The 22,275-nt window shown below is 40.0% G+C and overlaps 1 protein-coding gene across 1 annotated transcript in view; it reads right to left on the bottom strand.

Annotated features, from left to right (window-relative positions):
* The window catches only part of slc6a2 (solute carrier family 6 member 2), a 143,723-nt gene that overhangs the window by 16,763 nt on the left and 104,685 nt on the right, over window positions 1-22,275 (bottom strand). The window contains exons 9-10 of the mRNA XM_041191297.1: window positions 10,516-10,644; window positions 4,335-4,434 (exon numbers count right to left, since the gene is read on the bottom strand). Of these exons, the coding sequence (XP_041047231.1) occupies window positions 4,335-4,434; window positions 10,516-10,644 (229 nt within the window). The remainder of the gene's footprint in view (window positions 1-4,334; window positions 4,435-10,515; window positions 10,645-22,275) is intronic.

The following is a 22,275-nucleotide window of genomic DNA, read 5'->3' on the forward strand; positions in this document are numbered from 1 at the left end:
CTGAAATATAAAAACATGTCCCATCTCATGTGACATAGTAACATAAGGCGACATGTTTAATTAAATTTTCATGCCATTTATTTATTTATTTCCAAACACTTCAATCTCCCTGAGGCAGCTCCATGCCTCAAGGAGATTGAAACGCGCTTTTGTGCACATGTGCGAAAGATCGCTGGCCCTGACTCTCCCCCCTCCCCCCGCCCTCACATGTAATACTGAGCGCTACCACTCGCGTCTTACGCTGGGTGGGCATTACATGGCCCGCCTGCGTAAAATGACGGTGTGGAGCCAATCACAGGCTGTGGTCTGCTCTGTGAGCGCCCCCGCCCGTGCAGGAAAAATTCTGGCCCATGGCAACTGGAACCAGATCTTTGGATTTTGGGTGGGGGTGGTGGATATCAGGTGGAGGCACAAAGGTGAGGTAAAATTTTAGGGGGGTGTCCCTGGGCGTCACCAACCTTGGTGAAAAAAAGGCCTTCCCACTCTCATCTACCTTCCTCTGCCCAGTGCATAATGGCAGTGGAGGCAGATTGAGGTCTTAAATGTCCTTTAATTGGGATACTTAAGGGCCTCAATAAGCCTAAGGGTGGGTGAGTTAGTAAGCACCTTATCCACCTCTTGTGTTATGGGGAATGGGTCGGAGTGGACGGGAAGGCAGCAGGCTAGTCATCTGTCATATTTTACATGCCCCTGCCCACCAAAAACACACACAGCAAGGGGCTGTAAAACCCAGCCATGGTATCATTCTTGTGGTGATTAGGTCACATGCAAGTGGTATGATTTACATCTTGATGATGGTTACATTCTGTGTTTGTGAAGAAACAAAAAGTGCTTAATCTTATACTGTGTTTGTTTATATTTCATAGCTGGTTCCTGAAACAATTGTTATATTACAATGATTTACTAAACTAAAGCAGTTAATAAGATAAAATGAAAGAGCTCCAAACTGCTATTGACATGAATTTTTCACAGGAATGAAGGCACCTTTCAAGTAATGGTCTTTCATAAAAAAAATCTATGTAGTTTTTCTTTTCATCCTTTCTTCCACTAGTACTATACTAGACAATGCGTGTACTAATTAACAAATGGCAGTCGTATAAATAAATAAATGCTGTAAAAGTGGGTAAAAATTCTACATATAGGTATAGGGAGTATTTAATGAGAGAAAGCTATGGCTGAACAATCAATGTTTCAAATATTAAGCTTAACAATGTTTATGCGATGTTAATCATGGCCATTCCCGAAGCTATAACAACATCCTGTTGGGGCAACTGAAAAAAACATGCATTGGGCTCACAATCTCTGCCGCTCTGTACACCAAATTAACTTTCACTTTTGAAGAAGGGATGCATGCCTTTTCCGATATGTTAAATCATTTCAGAACTGCAACTACGAAGTCTGGTTTCACAAGTAGAGGTGAAAATCTGCTTGCTGGACACAGAATGAAGATTAGACTGATTGCTAAAGTTCTTTTTTGGCTAATGTTCAACAAAGCAGTGGTTCATGTACAAGTGTTACATTGGTTATATACACATCATGCCCATACCTCACAAGCTACTGTACATTTGAAAATGTGCTGAGGGGGTGAACTTGAGGCAAAACTCCAACAAAGCTACTCAGAAGTAGGCCGAATACATAGAAATTAAACTGTTCTCAGTTACTAACATTTTAAATAAATAGAAAGAAAGAATGATTTAAAGAATATGTGTAGAGTTATGAATCTTTCAGAGTACTTGCTTGGATGAGCAGAAAATGTAAGCAAATTGAACTGTTAACATGTTTTCCATGAGTGTTTGGATGAATTTTCATTGACTATTGAACTTATGAGCTGTTTTTAAGTTGAACTTCAAACAAGCTAAAAAGTATATTTGTTCAAGGGTTTTCATGGTGAAATGGAATACTATAAATTCTTCCCAACAGTTTGTTTTAAAACTGTCAGGATTAAGATTTTACCCCAAATAACTTGAAACATGCATAAACATTACAAATATCTTGATGAATATAAATATATATTTGAACCTCATGGAGTATGAGCTTGTTTTCAAAGGACGTTGACAACACAGTTAATCATTTTCTTCTATGTTACAAAGACCAAGTTAGTGAATGTTCATAGTTATTGACTGTTTTAAACATGCATTAATCACTAATAACTACCAACTTTGTTTGGAATAGGTGGTAGATAATTTATTCAGTGGAAAGAGCAAACTTCTGTTAAAGCACCAAATTAAGTTATTTTGGTTACTTTATACACATTTGATCAGATTTGCAAAAGGTAACATTGACACTTGTAATTGTATTGTGGTGGCATGAAATGCCACCACAATGCAATTATGTGACTTTTGTGATTATTCTCAAATCCAAATGCCTCAACAAAATTCACTTTCCTTAAATGTCATGAATGCCTTGAGGGACTTAACAATGATCCCATTGGGTCATTTGGACTACTGGAATCTTTTTCCAGTCCAGAGGTAGAGGATAAAATGCCAGATCACATTATCAGCAGACTTTAATTAAGGCTAAGGGCTACAAGACGCTATCATCTTCCAAACATCAGGTCATCGTTTTTCATTTGAAACATTAACCAACAACCTCAAGTGGCTCTGGTACCCAACAGACAGCTACATGGCTACAAATGCAGTAATCCTCCTGGCATATGGAAACAGATCTAGATTTCAGGAACATCATTATAAACATTGGAATATTTATATAAATGATTGAGTCCATTTTAATGAAAAATAATTAACAGAATCAGTCTTGTTTAAAAAAGGAAAAGAAAAAGCATCAATATTAATTATCAAAATCATCATAATCTATTTAAAAGCATCAGGATAATTATACAAATGGGTGATAATGCCCTGCTGTGGAAATCCCTGATGAAGATTCTAATTTTGGCAATATGTTTTGGATTTTTGGATGATGTATTACTGCATTGGTTTCAGCATGCACCAAATTATTTTTTTAATTTCGAAAGCCATCAATTTTTCTGTGATGATAAAAAAATATAATTTTCTGCAACTAATTGAGGGAGAACTAAGATGTATGAACATTCCACATAAGACCACCAACAATAAGAAAAACACAAACCAGGAAAATTAGTTCTCCCACTTCAAGAATGACCAGTTAATGTTTAACACAGATTCTGGATACCAAAATCAATCAGTTAAAGAATAATATTGGTTTTGCTTTTTATCACTGTTTTACGCAATATTCATACATTAGTATAAGCATATTATGAATTATATGAAAGTCTACAATCTTCAATGAAAAATTGTAATTATGAAGCCTTGATTATTCTCTCTTCACAGTGATTAAGATTGAGTTTTACCTTAATCCTATGGTTAGATTTGACAGTTTAATCAGTTTATCACAGCAAAATTAATTACAACACATAACAGTAGAAAGGTTATCTTCTCCAGATAGTGTTCACTTTTCACACAGAAGCCACTACCTAATGCAAGCTTGCTATGCAGAAGGAATTCAAAAAGTATGAGTAATTACAGCAAGGTACGGTTTTGCACACTCTTTGATTCTGAATTATAATTGTATCCTTCATTTTTGAAGGTGGAGAATTATTTCCAAGCTGAATTCTCTCTCATCAGGTGAGGAGAGGAAATCTTTATCTCTTCTGTAATACTGTAGAGCCATGGAAAAATGTTTACACTCCCTTTATAGATGGGAGTGGTTAGGTTTTACTGGGATACAGGACAATCACATCATTTTCCACAGTTTTGGTTTATTCAGCAGGTAATAATGCGTAACTTTCACTCTGCAAGGGTGGAAAGGTGTGGTTGTAGGCCTTTCTAAGGGATGGACAACAAATGCTGACCTAGTCAGCGATGCCCACATCCTGTGAAAGAATTAAAAACTGTTCAATAATAGAGTATTGGTGTTGTGCATTTTCAAAAAAATCATTGTGTCACTATATTAAAATGCATATTGCAGCATAAAATTTATATGTTATGAACACTAATACAAAAGCAAAACACCGCAGTTGAAAATCAGATGGAAGGTCACAGATCTGAAATTTTAGCTTGCTTTCTTTGTTCACAGATGCTGTCAGTTCTGCTGATTATTTCAAGCATTTTATGTTTTCACCTTATTTTTCAAATTTGATTTAAACCCTATAAATGGTAAAAGGTTAATGGACAACAATTACTGTACATTCAAAGGGATAAGTGTTAGTGCTGCCCACTGCTGTCCTTGTGTTATATGTACATTAATATTATACCTGTGTCAAACAGATGTCTAACACAATAGACTTAAGTCACATAACTGTCTACCATAAGCCTTTTAGATTGTATTCAGGTAGTTTCAAACTGAAAAGTAAAACTTACCATAAAACCAAGATACTCCAATGGCTTCTATTAATACCCCAAAGAGGATTGCTGTCCCTGCTGCAAATTGGTCTAGTAATGTGAGCACATAAATTCCACCCTACAAGAGGTTAAAAAAAAATAATTTACACAATTCATGTTTTCATTAGGTTGTTCGTGATAACAAATACTAAAAAATGCAAAGTCCAAGACAAAAGCAATTTTGACAATTTCCAGGATTATGAAAAACAATTAGGATTGAAAACCCCTCAATTCATTGACCGACAAATACCATGTGCAATCTATAAGACACTGGATTGATAGGCTAGGTTTATATAATGGGAATGTTTATATTTCGGGTTCTTTTATGTTACTATGGCCTCCCTTCCACATAAGTCCTGAGTATTCCATGGGATTGATTTTTGTGGTTGTATGACAAATGTGTGATTTTATTTAAATTTTATTATTGTGCAGATAAGCTAAAATTATGTAACAAATAGATTTTCCTCAAGTGTGAAATGGGGAACTGTGTTAGTCCACTAATCTGCAATGAAACATAGGGCAGGATTTTTAGGTCATTGGGTGGACCGGGAAGTGGTCCACCACCCGCGATTGGCCCCAGACTGCGATTTCATGTTGGCTGGTCGATTAACGGCCAGCCTGCGTGAAACGTACGCTGAAAGGCTCAGCTCTGCCAGGGTGGGGGGCGGGAGGAGGATGAGCGCTGAAGTCAGTGTAGGCAGAGAGAGCTGAAGACAGAGAGAGCTGAAGAATATAAAACCATCAAATAAAGAATTATAAATGCAGGAAAAAAATGTCCACAATTTGGACTCACTCACCTAAACTATGAATTATAAAGATTCAGCCTAAACATTTTTATTTTTTAAAATCTAATTAAGGAAACCTCATCCACCCTTGGCAGCAAAAAAAAAATTCATTAACTAACACTTTGATGGCCTTAATCAGCTTCTTAATTGTCAGCGGGTGTGCTGCCAAATCTCATGCACGCCCGCTTATCACACAAGAGCGCAATGACATGGGGATACTCACCCAACACTATTGTACGCTATTTTACGCCAGATCGGGTCGAGTGCGTACCTACCCGCCCACAGGATGTAAAATTCTGCCCATAGACAAAAAGTCATGTGTATACAATCTTTTCACATATGGCTAGAAAACTCATGGTATGAAATGATCTTGTCTCAAAGAACTAGGTAGAATGGTGCTGAAGATTGCAGTACCGATTTATGCATCAAGTAGGAAGATTTCCTTTTTTTAAAAAATGCTGATCACTTTATAACATCAATACTAAGATGTGGGCACCAAATACTGACAGATGAATGCTGGCTCCATGCCAAAGCTCCTTGACAGATACATTGGTCAGTCATTGAAGTCCCACAGATTCTCCTGTGTTTGAACAAAGTGGAGCTGAGGATTATCAGATCAGCCATGACCTCATTGAATGGCAGAGCAGACTCAATGGCTGATTGGCCTACTTCTGCTCCTATGTCTTATGATCTGCTTCATTATTTACCACATCATATCAGTCCATTGGAGACAATTTACCAAGTAAACTTTCAGGTTGAATGGTGCTCAAAGTGTAATTAGAAGTTAAATGTGTTCATTTACTCAGGCTTGTTGTATAGGCATGTAACAAATGATGAACTTACATTTGTATAGAGCGCTACAAATTGGAGGGGGGTGGTAAATATTAATCCCCACAATGGGTGAGACAAGGGTTGGGGGTGTTGAATATTTAAAATCACAAAAGGCAACCCCAATCTGCTTCCATTTTTACAATGGCAGGATGGTTGGCTTGGCTGTGTCCTATCTTGAAGAGGCAGGATTCTTCATTATAATATTTAAATCAGGATCTCAATGTACAATTTGGAGCATGATTTAAATTTAATAGTTGCTGGCTGGGTTTCCTAGTGTTTGGGAAAACTGGTGGCAAAATGGAGACATAGGTAATTGCCTGCAAAAGGCAAGTGCTTTTTAAGCACTCTTTGTGAGCCAGGAAGTGTGTGACTGCTTCCCCCAGCCCCTCAATGACCTTCTGTCATTCAAAGCGTCTCCTTTCTTCCATTATCAGCCGATCTCCCTCCAACATATGGTCACGAGCCACCTGCTTCATGATTGGCTGACCACCCTTCCCCCAAGCTCTGATCTTTCAGTCCTTTCCCGTTGCCAGGCTCCAATAATAACACCACCCTCCTTTCAGCAACCCCTAATCTCAAACCACTTGCCCCTCAAATGATTGAGAATGAGAGGGCACAGATTTAAAGTAATTGAGAAAAGAAACAAAAGCAATATGAGAATAAACTTTTTCACATAGCGTGGTTAAGATCTAGAATGCACTGTCTGAGAGTGTGGAGGAGGCCAGTTCAATAGAATCATTCAGAAGGGAATTAGACTGCTGTCTGAAAAGGAAGAATGTGCAGCGTTATGGGGGGAAGGCAGGAAGATGGCACTAAGGGAATTGCTTAGAGAACCAGTGCAGACAGGATAGGCCGAATGGCCTCCTTCTGCACTATACCAATACTGTGATTTAATCAGCTGCACGCCTACCCTCCACCAACATTTGATTTTCCTTCCCTTCCAGTGGGAAATGGAAAAAAAATGAAGATATCCTACCCTTAACTTTGTCAAAATCTCCACATTCAGGTATCCTCCCCAATTTACATGCTCCCTGCTCTCCCATATATATTTGGTCTTTAATCTCAACAAGATTAGATATATAACATTGACTCAGTAACAGGATGAAACTACTTAATTAATAAAAGTTCGTGAGATTAGTGCAAATTTTGAACTGTCTACAATCTGTTTTTTAAACTGGAAATGGTGCCTCAACAGAAACATTTATTTATTTGGGAATACCTGAAAAATATACAAATTATTTTTCAATATGGCGTTTGTCACTGACTGTGAAAATCAGAATATACTCTGGGACAACATCTGCTTTAAATATATCTCAATTATATAAACAGTGTAGTTCAAAGCAAATTGAAAATATTCTTCAGTAATTAACTTTGATCAAGTTTCCAGGGGATGCCAAAACTGTTTCAAAGTAATTAAGAAATTGATGTTTGTCAAACAAACACTTTATTGCAGTTTAGGAATGTCTGACTTATGTTAGACCTGCAGAGTTGAATTGAACTATTGCATGTACCCTTGTTACTATTTAAAGATCTCATTTAGTTTCTTGGTTAGACGCCAACCTTTTGTTTGTTTAGTTGGACAGCTATTATATTCATTCCACTAATAGCAATCATAAATATGTTTTCAGAAGCAATCATTTAAAAGAGCTATGTGACTTATGGCTTTATTTTTAAAAATGTGATAGTTTAACATCCTGGTACTCCCTGAATACAGTTTGCTTAATTTAATATTTATGGATTCAGTCAGCCAGCTCTAGTCTCCATCCTTTCCATTTCCAAGTCATTTGGAGTGGCAGACATGATGTTCAGCCTTTTGTGTCAAGGATATGGGCCAAAGGCTGCAAGTGCGTGAAAGTGTGCAGCTGTAGACTGCTCATTATCCATACTGAATACAGCAGTCCTGGCAAACCTTGTGAAACTTTCACTAGACACTCCTTTGGGCTTTCTCCCAATTGGCTGCCGTACATCTCCTTCAGCAGAAACCATGGATACATGCATAAATGGGGTTTCCATTGATCTTTTATTGAAGTTGAGAAACACAAAGGAAATTCCGAGTGTAGCTTTTTTTAAAAAAAATTAGTTCTGTTAGTAGTATTGACAAGCTTAAATTTTTATTTTCATCATTTGTCCTTGCTGGATTAAAGATAGCAAAATTGCAATATTAGCAATCGTATCATCAATTTTAATTTCTTCTTCCCTATATCAAATCACTGCTCATCTACTTTAACTCATTCTTTCCTAGAATTTCAAATCTGTAGAATTCTTTACCTCCTTCAGTTTTTCTTTTCTCCTATAATCTTCAGTCTGTTAAAATCTAAATTTGGTATCATCTCATTAGTACTTCCAGATTTATCTAATCTATTTTGCACTTTCCAACTTTGGGAGTAAGGCCTTATGTGAGCCTTAGCTCTTTGATTTCTCGATGAAAGCAACATCGCAAGCTGTGACTCAGTTGGTACCACTCACGACTCTGAAGGTTGTGGGTTCAAGTCCCATGCCAGGACTTGAATGCAAAAATCTAGGCTGACACTTCACTGCAATACCAAAGCACAAGATGCTGTACTGTCGGAGGTGCGGTCTTTCAGATGAGATGTTAAATCAAGGCTCCTTCTGCCTTCTCAGGTGAATGTAAGAGATCCTATGGCATCATTTTGAAAAATATGGAGGAGTTATCCCTGGTGTCTTAGCAGTATATCTCCCTCAGTTGACATTATAAAAATGGATTATATGGTCATTATTTCATTGCTGTTTGTAGGAGCTGGCTGGGAAATATTGGCTGCTGTATTTCCAACATTACAAGAGTAATGACATTTCAAAAGTACTTCATTAGCTGGAAATCACTTTGGGATGTAGTGAGGTTATGAAAGGCGCGATATAAAAGCAAGTCTGTCGTTCTTTTTGGGAATGCAGTTGTTATTATAAGTTTGGCGCTTTCTGCAACTAATGGCATATGATAACCCTGATGTTAATAACATCCAATATTAAAATTACACAACTGTTACAGATCTGTTAATACTAGATATTATATTTTGTTGGTAAATTCTCCTGAAAGGACAGTTTCATCTTCCAACTTTTTACCATGTTCTCCCTCTCCTGCTGTGAGGCAACTGTTGCCAAAACAAACATTACACCCAGATGAAATATTGCTGCTGCTTGTTAATGTGGCTGATTTTAGTTTTCTTCCACCCACTGTTGGGCAGGGGCAGGTGGTAACACAATGAAAATTGCAGCATTTATCATGTTGTTCCCATTGACATCAGGGTGACCAACTTCAGGGGGCCTTGATAAGGCACACTGTGGGCTGCTCTTTGGAATCTTGATTTAACATCTCATCTGAAAGATTGCACCTCCGATAGTACAGCAATGTGGTGCTTTGGTACTGTAATGTAGTGTCAGCCAATTGGTGAAGGATAGAACTGGAGCCAATCTTTACTCAGTCTTATATTTATATACAAAATGAAACACTACAAGCCTATACCTCTTAACTCAACCACACCTCAGTTTAAATAAGAATATCTTTACATGTCCTCAATTGAAACCCCAATTAATAACCTCTATCTGCATATAATTAAACACAATTAACATGAGTCATAGAATCATATAGTCATGACACAGCTGCAGGAGTCCATATTTGAGGCTCTTTAGCCAATGCAAATTTGAACCCAATGAAGTTATTAGGACCCCAATGCAATTTTGAAAAATCAATGGGGCAGAATGCTCTACCCACTTAGGCTTTGTCTAGAACAACCTTTTAGGGGCTCCTGCAAGCCATTTATAAAAATTGAAAGTATTAATCTTCCTGTTACCCCATAAAATAATCCACCAACCTGATACATGAGCCTCCACAGCTCTTCTTCGTGATCATCTTCCCTGCTTTCATCTGCCAAGACTGGCTGGGCTCCAGAGAGGAGACACCAGACTTCCCACCCTCCACAATGAACAAGCTATTCCAAAAGCACTGGCACAGCTTACTGACAGAATTGAAAGTAGATGCAAACATGAAAGTAATTGGGGACGCTAGCTATTTTCATCACTGTACCCACCATCCTCCTGATGGAAGTGGTCATTTAAAAAATGTGCAAATAGCGTTTTAAACTAATGCAATCTAAGTCATAGCCCACGTGTAACAATGCTGTTATTAGGTGTACAAATTGGCTTATTAGCTTACGTCAGCCAGATGCATCACTTAATTATTGGTTTAGATTTGTTTTTAATTTTTGTTGTTGACCAATAATCCATTACCACTTTAATTCATGAACTGTGAGCTTCTGGCAAACAGAATTAACACCAATATATCCATGCTATACAACTAGTAGGACAACTCAGTGGTATATTCTCAACTTGCCACCCAGTTGAAAAAATGCTGTTGTGAATCAATCACCCATTATAGATATCAATAGAAATGAAAATCCAGTAGTTTATGGAAATGATTCCATACTAATTACAGCTGATTCACAATGTCAGTTTTGCATCCAGCTAACAAATTGACAATTTACTGGATAGCCTTTTAACTGCTATTTTCCAAACCAATTTACACCACTCACATTGGTGATGCAGAACAGTGCAACCAGGAAAGTTCCACCTGCGGTTGCAAATGTGAAAAGCTTTCGGTGTTTCTTCAAAAATTTGAAGTCATCTGTAATTCCAGTAACAACGGCCTCCATACCACCCATCTGAGATAAAGAAACCGCATGAGTATAAATTAAAACTATAACAAATGCGAAGACATTATGACCTCAAAATAATTCAGATTTTTAAACAAAAAGGATCATAGATGAAAAAAAACAATAATAACCACAGAAAATTCTGGAAATATACTGGATGTTCAAAAGCATCTTAAAGGGAAAGGATAGATTCATGTCTTGCCGAGGACCCTACATTAAAACTGCCCTTGCCTTGACATCCCATGAGGGTAATTTGTAGTGATACTCTTGGTATCTCTGAGGATTAATTTTCTAGGTATTCCTAAAACGTGATTTTCTGATTAAGATTTTGCACTGAAGTGCTCCTGGCGCATTCTGGAAAAGTCCTCATGATCAGCACATTTTTGTGAGCGACATTGGCAAGACTCCATTTATTGCCCAGCTCTGGCTAGCCTGAGAAGAGAGGCTCAAAATGTTGCAACGCAGGGGAGTTAAGCTGTTTGAATCAAGCAGGGCAACTCAGTGAAGAGGAGCAGTGTATTCATGCTCATTATTGTTAAATTGTTACATGATGACAAGTTATGTTGGTGGAAACAATCAAATCCAATCATAATTGTTGCTCTGTGCATTTCTCTTGCTGTGTAGTAAAGCAGCTTAATAATTCAACTAAGTCTTCTCTCGTCTCATGTTAACTTAACCTGCCTTCGAAGAGACTGAAGAAATTATGTAAGGGTACATCCCTGGGCTATGTCATCATATGAGTAAATATAGGAGAGTGTGAGTAAGCTGTTATAAACACAAGACACTCGGACTGCTTAAGAGAGTGAATAATTTCATTGAACCCTAGGAGGTATTCATAGTAGACCCAAACTTGAAACAAGGGTCAAAGAAAGCACAATTTTCTGAACACAACAGTCATTCTGTATTAGAACATGATGCAAATTGGCTATCAATGATTAACATATGTACCTTCTCCTTGGTGGTTACTTTAACAACCAGCTTCAAACTATAACTTATATTTATATAGCACCTTTGACATAATGAAACATCCCAAGGTGCTTGACAGGAGATTTATAAAACAAAATATGGCACCAAGCCACACAAGGAGATTACTAGGTCAGATGACTAAAAGTTTGGTCAAAGAGGCAGGTTTTAAAGAGTGACTTAAGGGGGAACAGCTATAGAGAGAGAATTCCTGAATTTAGGACTTAGGGGCTGAAGGCACAGTCACCAATGAATGGCTTTGAAAACAAAGGTGAGAACTTTAAAATCAAGATTGATGATTGGGAGCCAATCATCAGGAATCAAAAGGGTGATAGGGGAACAGGACACGGTGTGAGTTAAAACATTGGTAGCCAAGTTTTGGATGACCTCAAATTTACAAAGGATAGAATGTGGGAGACCAGCCAGGAATGTATTGGAATAGTCAAGTCTAGAGTTAACCAAGGCACGAATGAGGATTTCAGCAGCAGATGAACTGAGGCAAGGGCAAAGTAAGGAAGTGTTATGGCGATGCAAATAGGTGTTCTTAGTGATGGTGAAGATATGTAATTGCAAACTTATCTCGGAGCCAAATATAACACCAAGGTCGCGAACAGTCCAGTCTATTCTCAGACAGTTACTAAGGAGAGAGTTAGAGTTGGTAGCTAGGGAACAGAGTTAGGAGCAGGAGCTGAAAACAATGGCTTTGGTCTTCCTAATGTGTAATTGGGGTGAATTTCTGCTATTCTCGTACTGGATGTCATATAAAACATCTGATTATTTAACAAGCATGGAGAATCGACAGAGGTGGTTGTGAGGTAAAGCTGGGTACTGTCAGTGTACATCTAAAAGCTAACCCTGTGTTTTTGGATGATGTTGCTGAGAGCAGTATGTAAATGAGAAACAGGAAGGGGGGTTCAAGGGCAGATCCTTGGAGGATGCCGGAGGTAACAATGTGGGAGTAGGAAGAGAAGCCATTGCAAATGATACACTGGCTATGATTAGATAGATAAGAATTGAAGCCATGTCAGCAAGAGCACTCCCATCTAGCTGGATGTTAGTGGAGAGGTGTTTGATGAGGATGGCATGGTCAATCATGACAAAGGCTGCAGACAGATCAAAAAGGATGAGGAGAGATAATTTACTTTTATCACAGTCGCAATGGATGTCATCTGTGACTTTGATAAAGCTGTTTTGGTACAGTACCAGGGCAGAAACTTGTTTGGAGGGATTCAAACATCAGTTCCAGGAAAGATGGCACGAATTTGGGAGGAAAGGGCTTCAGGTTCGGAAAGGAAAGGGCTGTAATTTGCTTCATGGCAGTTTGCAAGGACGGAGGGGTCAAGGGTTTTGTTTTAGGGAGTGGGGGTGACATCAGGTTTAAATGGGAATGACATCAGATTTAAAGGAGAGATGGACAACACCTGAAGGGAGAAATAAAAACAGAAACTGTGGAGCGTGAAACTGAGTTAATGTTTCAGGTCTGTGACCTTACTTCAGAACTGGGTAAAGTTAGAAATGAAGAGAGAAAACCATTAACATTATCAATTAATGTGGAGAGCAGGAGGGAGAGTTAAGATAAAAACAGAAAATGCTAGGAAAACTCAGCAGGTCTGGCTGTATCTGTGGAGAGGGAAACAGGGTTAACATTTCGAGTCTGTTTGACTCTTCAGAGCTCTGAAGTCAAAGGGACTCGAAATGTTAACCCTGTTTCTCTCTCCACAGATACAGCTAGACCTGTTGAGTTTTTCTAGCATTTTTTGTTTTTATTTCATATTTTCAGCATCAGCAATATTTTGCTTTTATTACTGGAAGGAAAGTTGTGTGGTCAGCAGCTTATTGAGAATAGGGTCGAGGGAGGAGAAGATGGGTCTCATGAACAAGATGAACTCAGAGAGGGCATGAGGGAATTAGGTGGGAAACTAGAGAACGATACGTGTTCAGGACCAAGGCAGGGCGGAAATTTGGAGGGCATTTGTCCAGGTGGGCTAGTGGAAGGGAAGGACGTGACAGAGGCAGCTGATTGGGCGGACTCGATCTTAGTGAGAAGGAAGTCGATGAGCTTCTCTCATTCTTATTGGATTGAGGATAGAAGAAACAAGGAGAGGGGTTTAAGAAGACGGTTATAACTGGGAATTATCTTTGCATTCCAGGATGATCCTGGAATAATGAGCAGTGTTACTAGACAATAGCAGGATCTGATGGTGCTTTATGTAGTCCATACAGATCTGGCAGTGGATGCTATATCATTTCAAGCAAGCATAATATGTGCAACAATTTCTCTGTTAGCTTTAATGAGTCACTGCTGAATGGATGGAATCAGGTGATTGAGTGGGCAAATTTATACTCTAAAATTACTACCTAATTTTGCATTTCCAAATAGTTGTACTCAACATTTTTCTCTGTAACTAGCCTGCCATATCTAGGATGGAGTCCTGACCAGGGCAAGAAAGAAAACCAATTATGCATTGAAATAACATTGGAAGGGAGTGAGTATAAGGGGTTACAACAAAAAATGCAACTTGCTGCAAGCTTGTACCTTTATATTTGCTCAGCTGAACCCTCACATCCCACTATTTCTTTACAGATTGCTAGAGAATGTCAACAACAAGAGCAATTATTTCAACAAATTAATCTGCTACAGGGTGGGTGCAAGACTATTCAGTGCCCTCTGCGAACCTTCAGCCTTGTGCCACCCACCACCATACCCCACCCCACAATTAACTTTCAAAAATGAATACAGTAATATTGCAGCAAACACTTGTCGGGATTCGCCTAGTTCTGTCAAAGGGTCATGAGGACTCGAAACGTCAACTTTTTTCTTCTCCGCCGATGCTGCCAAACCTGCTGAGTTTTTCCAGGTAATTCTGTTTTTGTTTTGTATTTCCAGCATCCGCAGTTTTTTGTTTTTTGTTTTTATACTTGTTCTTATAGTCCCATTCTCACACAACTGCTAAAAATTGAGAAACTTATGGGTTGTTGTTATTCACAGCCTGCCCTCGCTCCAACCTCAGCCTCCCACTGTTCTGCAGCATCATATTCCTTCACTAGTTTGTTCACTCCCACAACTCTTTTGAGACCTCAACACCCACATCACCATGAGACCACCCAAGAGCTTTTTGACTGGTTGAAAACGTGGAACTACATCGGACTTAGGAGCAGGTTTAGACCATTCAGACCCTTGAGCTTGCTTTACCATTTGGTAAGATCATGGCTGATCTGCTTGTGGTCTTAACTCCACTTTCCCGTCTGCCCCCATAACCCTTGACTCCATTGTCAATCAAAAATCCAAGAGCCTTGAATATATGCAATGGCCGAGTCTACACTTTTTCTTCTGGGGAAGAGAATTCCACAGACTAACAACACTTAGAGAAAAAAATTCCACCCATCTTGGTCTTAAGAGGGAGACCTCTTATTTTTAAATTGTGTCCCCAAGTTCTAGTCTCTCCTATGAGGGGAAGCATTTTCCTAGTATGCACCCTATCAAACCCCCTCAGGATCTTATGGACAGGATTTTCTCGTCGGCGAGCAGGGGGCGCCAGGTGGAACTCCCGATGTCACCCCACTTCATTTAAATTTTCAGATAGGAGGGGGCTCAGCAGAATCAGCTGCGGGCCCGCCAACCTGTTAATGGCCAATTGAGGCCATTGACTGAGTCACTGAAGCAATTAATGGACCTGCCTGTCCAACCTTAAGGTTGCCGGTCAGGCCAAGAACTCAGGCGGGCTTCGGAAAAACCATGAAACCTCATCCACAGGCTGGATGAGGTTTCACGTAGGTTTTAAAAATTTTAATTAAAGTTTTATAAAAAGTTATGGACATGTCCCAAATCATGTGACAGTGTCACGCGAGGGGAAATGTTAGGGATTTTTTGTTTTTCTATTTTTAATATTTTTAATTGTAGAACCAATCTCCCTGAGGCAGCATTTAGCCTCAGGGAGACGAGTGCACTCTTTTGTGCGCATGTGCGACAGAGTGCACTCTCGGGATTAGGGAATCCCCCCGCCCACACAGGGAGCGGATAGCGCCTCTGTGCGGACATCACGCTGGGCAGGCCTTAATTGGCCCGCCCACGTAAAATGGCAGTGAGCCCCCAATCGGGACCATCGATCAGAGGCTTCAAATCTCCCCGCCAACCCCCCCCCCCACCGCCCTATTTGTTTCAATAAGATCACCTCCTATTCTTATAAACTTCAATGGGTATAGGCCCAACCTGTTCAACCTTTCTTCATAAGATAAGCCCTTCATCATAGGAATGAGTCAAGTGAACCTGCTTTGAACTGCTTCAAATGCAATTGTATCTTTTTTTAAATAAGGAGGCCAAAACTGTACATAGTAGTCCAGATGTGGTCTCACCAGGGCCCTGTAAAACTGCAGTAAAACTCCCATAGTTGTATACTCCATTCCTCTTACAATAAACACCAATGGCCAGGACTTTCCAGCCCCGCCAGGGGCGAGGCAGCGCCCCAGCCAGAAGCCCATTGACTTGCGGCAGGACCAGAAGAGTACGGTGGGGAAGGGGGTGGACAATCCTGCCCTACATTCCATTTGCCCTCCTAATCACTTGCTGTACCTGCATCCTAAATTTGTGTGATTCATGTACCAGAACACCCAGATCCCTCTGTGCCACCAAATGCTGCAATCTCGCTCCATTTAAATAGTATACTGCTTTTCTATTCTTCCTGCCAAAATGGGCCAGTTCATATTTTCCCACATTATACCCCAATTTTTTTATCACTCAGTTAACCTATTTATATCCCTTTGTAGACTCTTTACCTCCTGCTGACAATTTACTTCCCTACCTACCTTGGTGTCATCAGTAAATTTAGCTACCATATATTTGGTCCCTTCATCTAAGTCATTGATATAGATTGTAAATAGTTGAGGCCCTAACACTTATCCTTGTGGCATTCCGCTCTTGCCAACCAGAAAATAATCCAGCTGTCTGCTTCCTCTTAGCTAACGAAACCTCTATCCATGTTAATATATTACCCCCACACCATGAGCTCTTATTTTGTGTGGTTACTTATCAAATTCCGCTTTGAAATCCAAGTACACCACATCTGGTAGGTTTCCCTTTATCCACTTTGCTTGTTACTTCCTCAAAGAGCTCCAGCAAATTATTGAAACATGATTTCTCTTTCACAAAACCATGTTGACATGTCTGATCCCATTATGATTTTCTAAATATCCTGCTATAACTTCCTTTAATAATGGATTCTAACAATTTCCCTATGACAGATGTTAAGCTAACTGGCCTATAGTTTCCTGCTTTCTCTCTCCTTCCTTTCTTGAATAAAGGTGTTACATTTACTATTTTCCAATCCTTTGGGATCCTTCCAGAATCTAAGGAATTTTGGAAGATTATAATCAGTTGCTCTATTATGTCTGCAGCCACTTCTTTTAAGACCTTAGGGTGCAGGCCATCAGGTCCTGGGGACTTGTCAGCTTTTAGGTCTAATAGTTTTCCCAATACCTTTTCCCTGGTGGTAGTGATTGTTCTAAGTTCCTTCCTCCCTTTCACCTCTTGATTTTCAAGTATCTTAGGGGTATTTTCAAAGCAATGAAGACAGACACAAAATATCTGTTCAATGCTTCTGCCATTTCCTTGTTTTCCATTATTAATTCCCCAGCCTCATCCTCTAGAGGACCAAAACTTGCTCTAGTTACTCTTTTCCTTTTTAAATTCTTGTAGAAACTCTCACTATCTATTTTATATTTCTAGCTAGCTTTCTCTCATGCTCTAATTTCTCCCTCTTTATTAATTTTAGTCGTTCTTTGCTGAACTTAAAATCTGTCCAATCTTCTGACCAACCACTAATTTTTGCAGAATTGTAGAGTTCCTTTCAATATGAAACTCTCTACAACTGCCTTATTTAGCCACAGGTGATGCACCGTCCTCTTTCTCACTAGGATAAATCTTTGCTGAGAATTATTTAGTATCTCCATAAAAGTCTGCCACTGCATCTCTGTTTTCTTATCTTTAAAACTAGTTTCCCAGTTCAATTTAGCCAACTCTGACTTCATTCCCTTATAATTACCTTTATTTAGATCTAAAACACTAGATTTTACCCACATTTCTCACCTTCAAACTGAATGAGAAATGCTATCATGTTATGATCGCTGTCACCTAGAGGCTCCTTCACTATGAGGTTATGGATTAATCCTGTCTCATTGCACATTACCAGGTCTAGAATGGTTGGTGCTAGAATGTACTGCTCTAAGAAATTGTCCTGAAACATTCTATAAACTCATGTTCCAGCTTACCTGTGCCAATCTTATTGGGCCAATCTATGTGTAGATTAAAGTCACTCATGATTATTGCATTACTTTTCTTACACACCCCATTTATTTCTTCCTTCTTCTTTGGGCAGAATTTTGCCCTTGATAGGCGGGCGGGCCCCACCGGCTCGGCGGCAGGCAGGCAGGCAGCCGATCACCACCGCCGAAATGGGCCCCGCCGCCATTTTAAGTGGGCAGGCCAATTAAGGCCCACCCAGCGGGCTGCCCGACAGGAAGCACTATGTGCTTCTTGTGCGGGGGTGGGGAGGGATTCCCCAACTGTTAGAGTGCGCTCTTTCGCACATGCGCACAAAAGAGCACATATCTCCCTGAGACTAAGTGCTGCATCAGGGAGATCGCTGACAGTGTTTGAGACTTTAAAAATAGAAAAATAAAAAAATTATTAACATGTCCTCCTGATATGACAATGTCACTCAAGATGGGACATGTTAATAAATATCACACAAACTTTATCAAAGTTTTTTAAAACAGACATGAAACCTCATTCCACTGGTGGATGAGGTTTCATGTTTTTTCAGAAGCCCGCTGGGGCTCCTGGCCTACCTGCCTGCCTTAAGGTTGGATGGGCAGGGCCTTTAATTGGCTTAATTATCCTGTCAATGGCCTCAATTAACCATTGACAGGTCAGCGGGCGGACAGCTGATTGCACTGTCCTCCAGTCTTCTTGAATATTTAAATGGGGCGAAATGACATTGGGGGTTGCCCCCGATGTCATCCCGCATCATTTTCACATCAGCGAGTGGGCCCCGCCCCCAACTCGCTGACGGAAAAATTCTGCCCTTTGTAACTCTTAGGTAACCCGCATGAGCGAGTGCGGAGCTAGGAAAGGGGGAGCTGTCATTGGTAGATCACAAGCACAAAGGGGAGGTTGTGATTGGTGGATCAGTGGGCATGGAGGAGATGGGGTTTCTGTCATTGGAGGTTTAACGAGCTTAAGCGAGGTTGGGTGTGGCTTGGAAAGAGCTGCTTCAGGAAATTCCAGGGTTCTGTGGAAACTTGTGCCACCCGTGGAAAGTTGCTCATATAATTTTCAAACTCTGTCATTTCCGTTCAGTTTTTTGCACCCCCACCATCCGCCCACCCCCAAAATTTTGCTGCCCCAGGCGAACACTTAGTTTGATTAATGGCTGCCCTGAACTGTTGGTTACCAGCAACAGTGCAAATGTTTGCAGGTGAAAGACCTGTTGGTTTGTTTCTATTGTATTCATTCTTGGATTGGAGGCATTGCTGGCAAAGGCCAGCAATTAGTGCCCACCCCTGCCATTGAGAAGGTGCTGGTGGATCTTCTTCATGAACCTCTGTAATCATGTGGTGAAGGTGCTTTCACAATGTTGTTAGGTGGGGAGTTCTAGGATTTTGAATCTGCAACAGTGGTTGATCCAAAAACATATTGCTGTTTGCATTCTGTTTCTGTCAAAATCCCACATCTACCCTCTGTGGCGTTGTTTCCTTGCTTCAAAATGTGAAGATCCTTTTCAGCACTCCCATCGAATGGTGCTGGTTACTGGAGGGTTTAAGAGACATTTCCCTTAGTTCTAAACCTTTGAAACCTGAACTCAATAAAATGAGTAACTCTGTGGTGTGGAAAGTGACCTAGTTGCACCCACCCAATTTGAGGGATCTTTGTCCTGTGCCCGAAATGATATCTGACCTGCTTTTGAATTGGGACATTTTGGAGGTGTCCCTGTGTGTGCCTCAAACATGCATTAGATCCCTACACATGTAGATGGTCGTCTCTGCCAAATTGGACATCATTCAGGTCACATTTGCTCCGCTGAGGATACCTCAGCGGTTGCTGTGTCTTAAGCAGTGATTGCCACCAAAAGACTAGTTTGTCAAGCTTTCCTGTGGAGCAGAGGCACTCCACCAACAGCACTCACAATGGACCCATCCCCAACTGTCACTGCTGCTACACTTTCCCTCATCTTTTAAAAAATGTGCACGCTGCCTTTGTAGATCCAACCAATGTCAGGAACACGTCCTAATAATACTAATGAGGCCCAAGGTCCAATTTTGGACCAATCTCAGCCTTTCTGGTAAGAGGATGGCTTCCACATCAGACTCAAAATAGACCAAAAGCAATTTACCACCCTCCATGTCCAACAAGTCACTGTGTTCTGGATACATGAACGAGGAAGTTACTTTTTAGTGTTGGATTTAATTGTTAACCATTAAATTTGGTATACAGTCTATAACATCAAACGGATGATGTGGTGGGTAATCTTCTGAGTTTGGTATTGAATTACATGGTTGGAGCATTGAAGGGTCTGACCTAGGAATATTTGACACTGTTCTGGGTGACAAGAATAGTTCCATTCCCTAAAACTGACATCTTTCGCCTAGATAAGCACCTAAAATATAAATTAGAAAAAATATTTATTACTATGTTCATATTTTTCCATTTGAATTTCAGCTAGAGCGGCAACAGAATTGTTAAAGAATATATTTCATGGGCTTAAGCAAGCAGAAGTGAATAACAAATTACTTTGGATCATATTCCAATAACTCCACTAACATATAGGTATGACATTGGATGAATTTAACTGTGATAATTTTCAAAACTAAATCAGTTTTCATTCGAGACCTATGAGGAAAAAGGGAATAGATGGTTACGATGGTAAATTTAGATGAGAAAAGATGGGAGGATGCTCAAGTGGAGAATAAACACCAGCATGGACTGGCTGGGTTGAAAGATCTGTTTCTGTGCTGTAGATCTTATGTAATACTATGTAAGAAAAAGAAAATTCAGGGAAAACATAATCCAGGGTTCGAAAATCATGGCCAGAATTCTACATCCCACAGGCGGGCATGTGTTCGACCTGAACAGATGTGAAATAGCACGAGAAAATGTCAGGTGAGTGTCCCAACTAGGAAGTTATTTTTTAGTGTCGGATTTAACTGTTACCCATTAAATTTGGTATACAGTCTAAAACATCAAACGGATGATGTGGTGGGTAATCTTCTCAGTTTAGTATTGAATTACATGGTTGGAGCAATGAAGGGTGTGACCTAGGAATATTTGATCCTGATACATGGTCGCGCATTTGCACGATATTTCACTCAGCGGGTACGCGTGGCAGTTGGGAGCGCACCCAGCGGCAACTAAGTGGGCAATTACGCCTATTAATGATGCAATCAATAGCAATTTCACGTGGCCCGTCCACATTTACGGTTGGCGGACAGGCCATTCTCCCAGGCGGCATTCACATTTTTGCTCGAACCTTGATCCAGGGCAAGATGAAATCTCCGTGGGGAAATAAAATAAAAAGCAATATGTGGGGACTGGTGTTTTATGAGGTTTGCTTTCAGGTGCTTGATTGTGCCGTGTGGACATACTTTGCAGCTTTTTTGTTTGTGTCCTTTATTCCATGGAGGTCTGCAGCTCCCTGGGGCAGCTGTCTGCCTTCAGGGAGCTCATTGGAAGCGCTCACCAGCACATGCAGTGTCATTGGTGCCCGCTCCCACCCCAGCAACGCTGAGCACTTCAGCGCCTGCTTCACACTGGTTGGCCATTCATTTCCAGTCTGCTCCCGGGCCCGTTGATCGCACGCACTGGACGACCAAAAAATTCAGGCTCATGAGTGGAATGCATCGTGCAAATATAAATAGACTATTTGACAAATTGCAACATTGACACAGAACTAAAAAAAAACCTGAGTATAACATTTAATAAGCTTTAATCAAGATTCAAAATTGGAAGTGGTAAATACGTGAAGAAAACTTCACTTTCCTAGGTGTATTTCTGGGATCTTTGCTGCTTTCTCGGTTACTAAATTACATCTCTGTTCATAATTCTAATTAATCTCAACCTAAATTTATGTTGGTCATGCACTGAATTATTCCAGGTTCTAGTTAATCAGCTTCATGAATATCTCATTAAAATGACATGGAGTTATGAGGATATATGGGGGTTAAAGTGATTCAATAAAATATGAAATATATGATCGCTGGACTCTGGAGTAGTGTTGCCAAGGAAGGCAATTAGTCATGGATAATGAATGTAGCTACAACACATACCCAGTGAGGGAATTCCTTTTCTTTATCTTTTATGACAAAAAAACTTTGCATTTTTCTCTAGGAGAGGAAATGGCATAGGCAAAGTCAATGGATAAAAGTGGATTTCACATGGTCCATGGCTGAAGTATGTTTGAAGAAGGAGTTGTTATTGCTTTGACTATGACTGCAATATGTAGGCTCGCATATAAAAGAGCTATCACTTTGTCAACACACTTATCATGAAACTTTCAAGACATTAGAAGTCAGGGGAGTTTAAATTGAGCAAATGGTTTTCCTAGTTTACGCTCATGTCATTGTGATAGTTGGACAGGACGTATTACAGATTGGAAACCTGGTGGAAAATTCACCTCTTAGGTTTTA

Source organism: Carcharodon carcharias, chromosome 7 (assembly GCF_017639515.1).
Source record: "Carcharodon carcharias isolate sCarCar2 chromosome 7, sCarCar2.pri, whole genome shotgun sequence".
In the NCBI taxonomy this organism is placed as follows: domain Eukaryota; kingdom Metazoa; phylum Chordata; class Chondrichthyes; order Lamniformes; family Lamnidae; genus Carcharodon; species Carcharodon carcharias.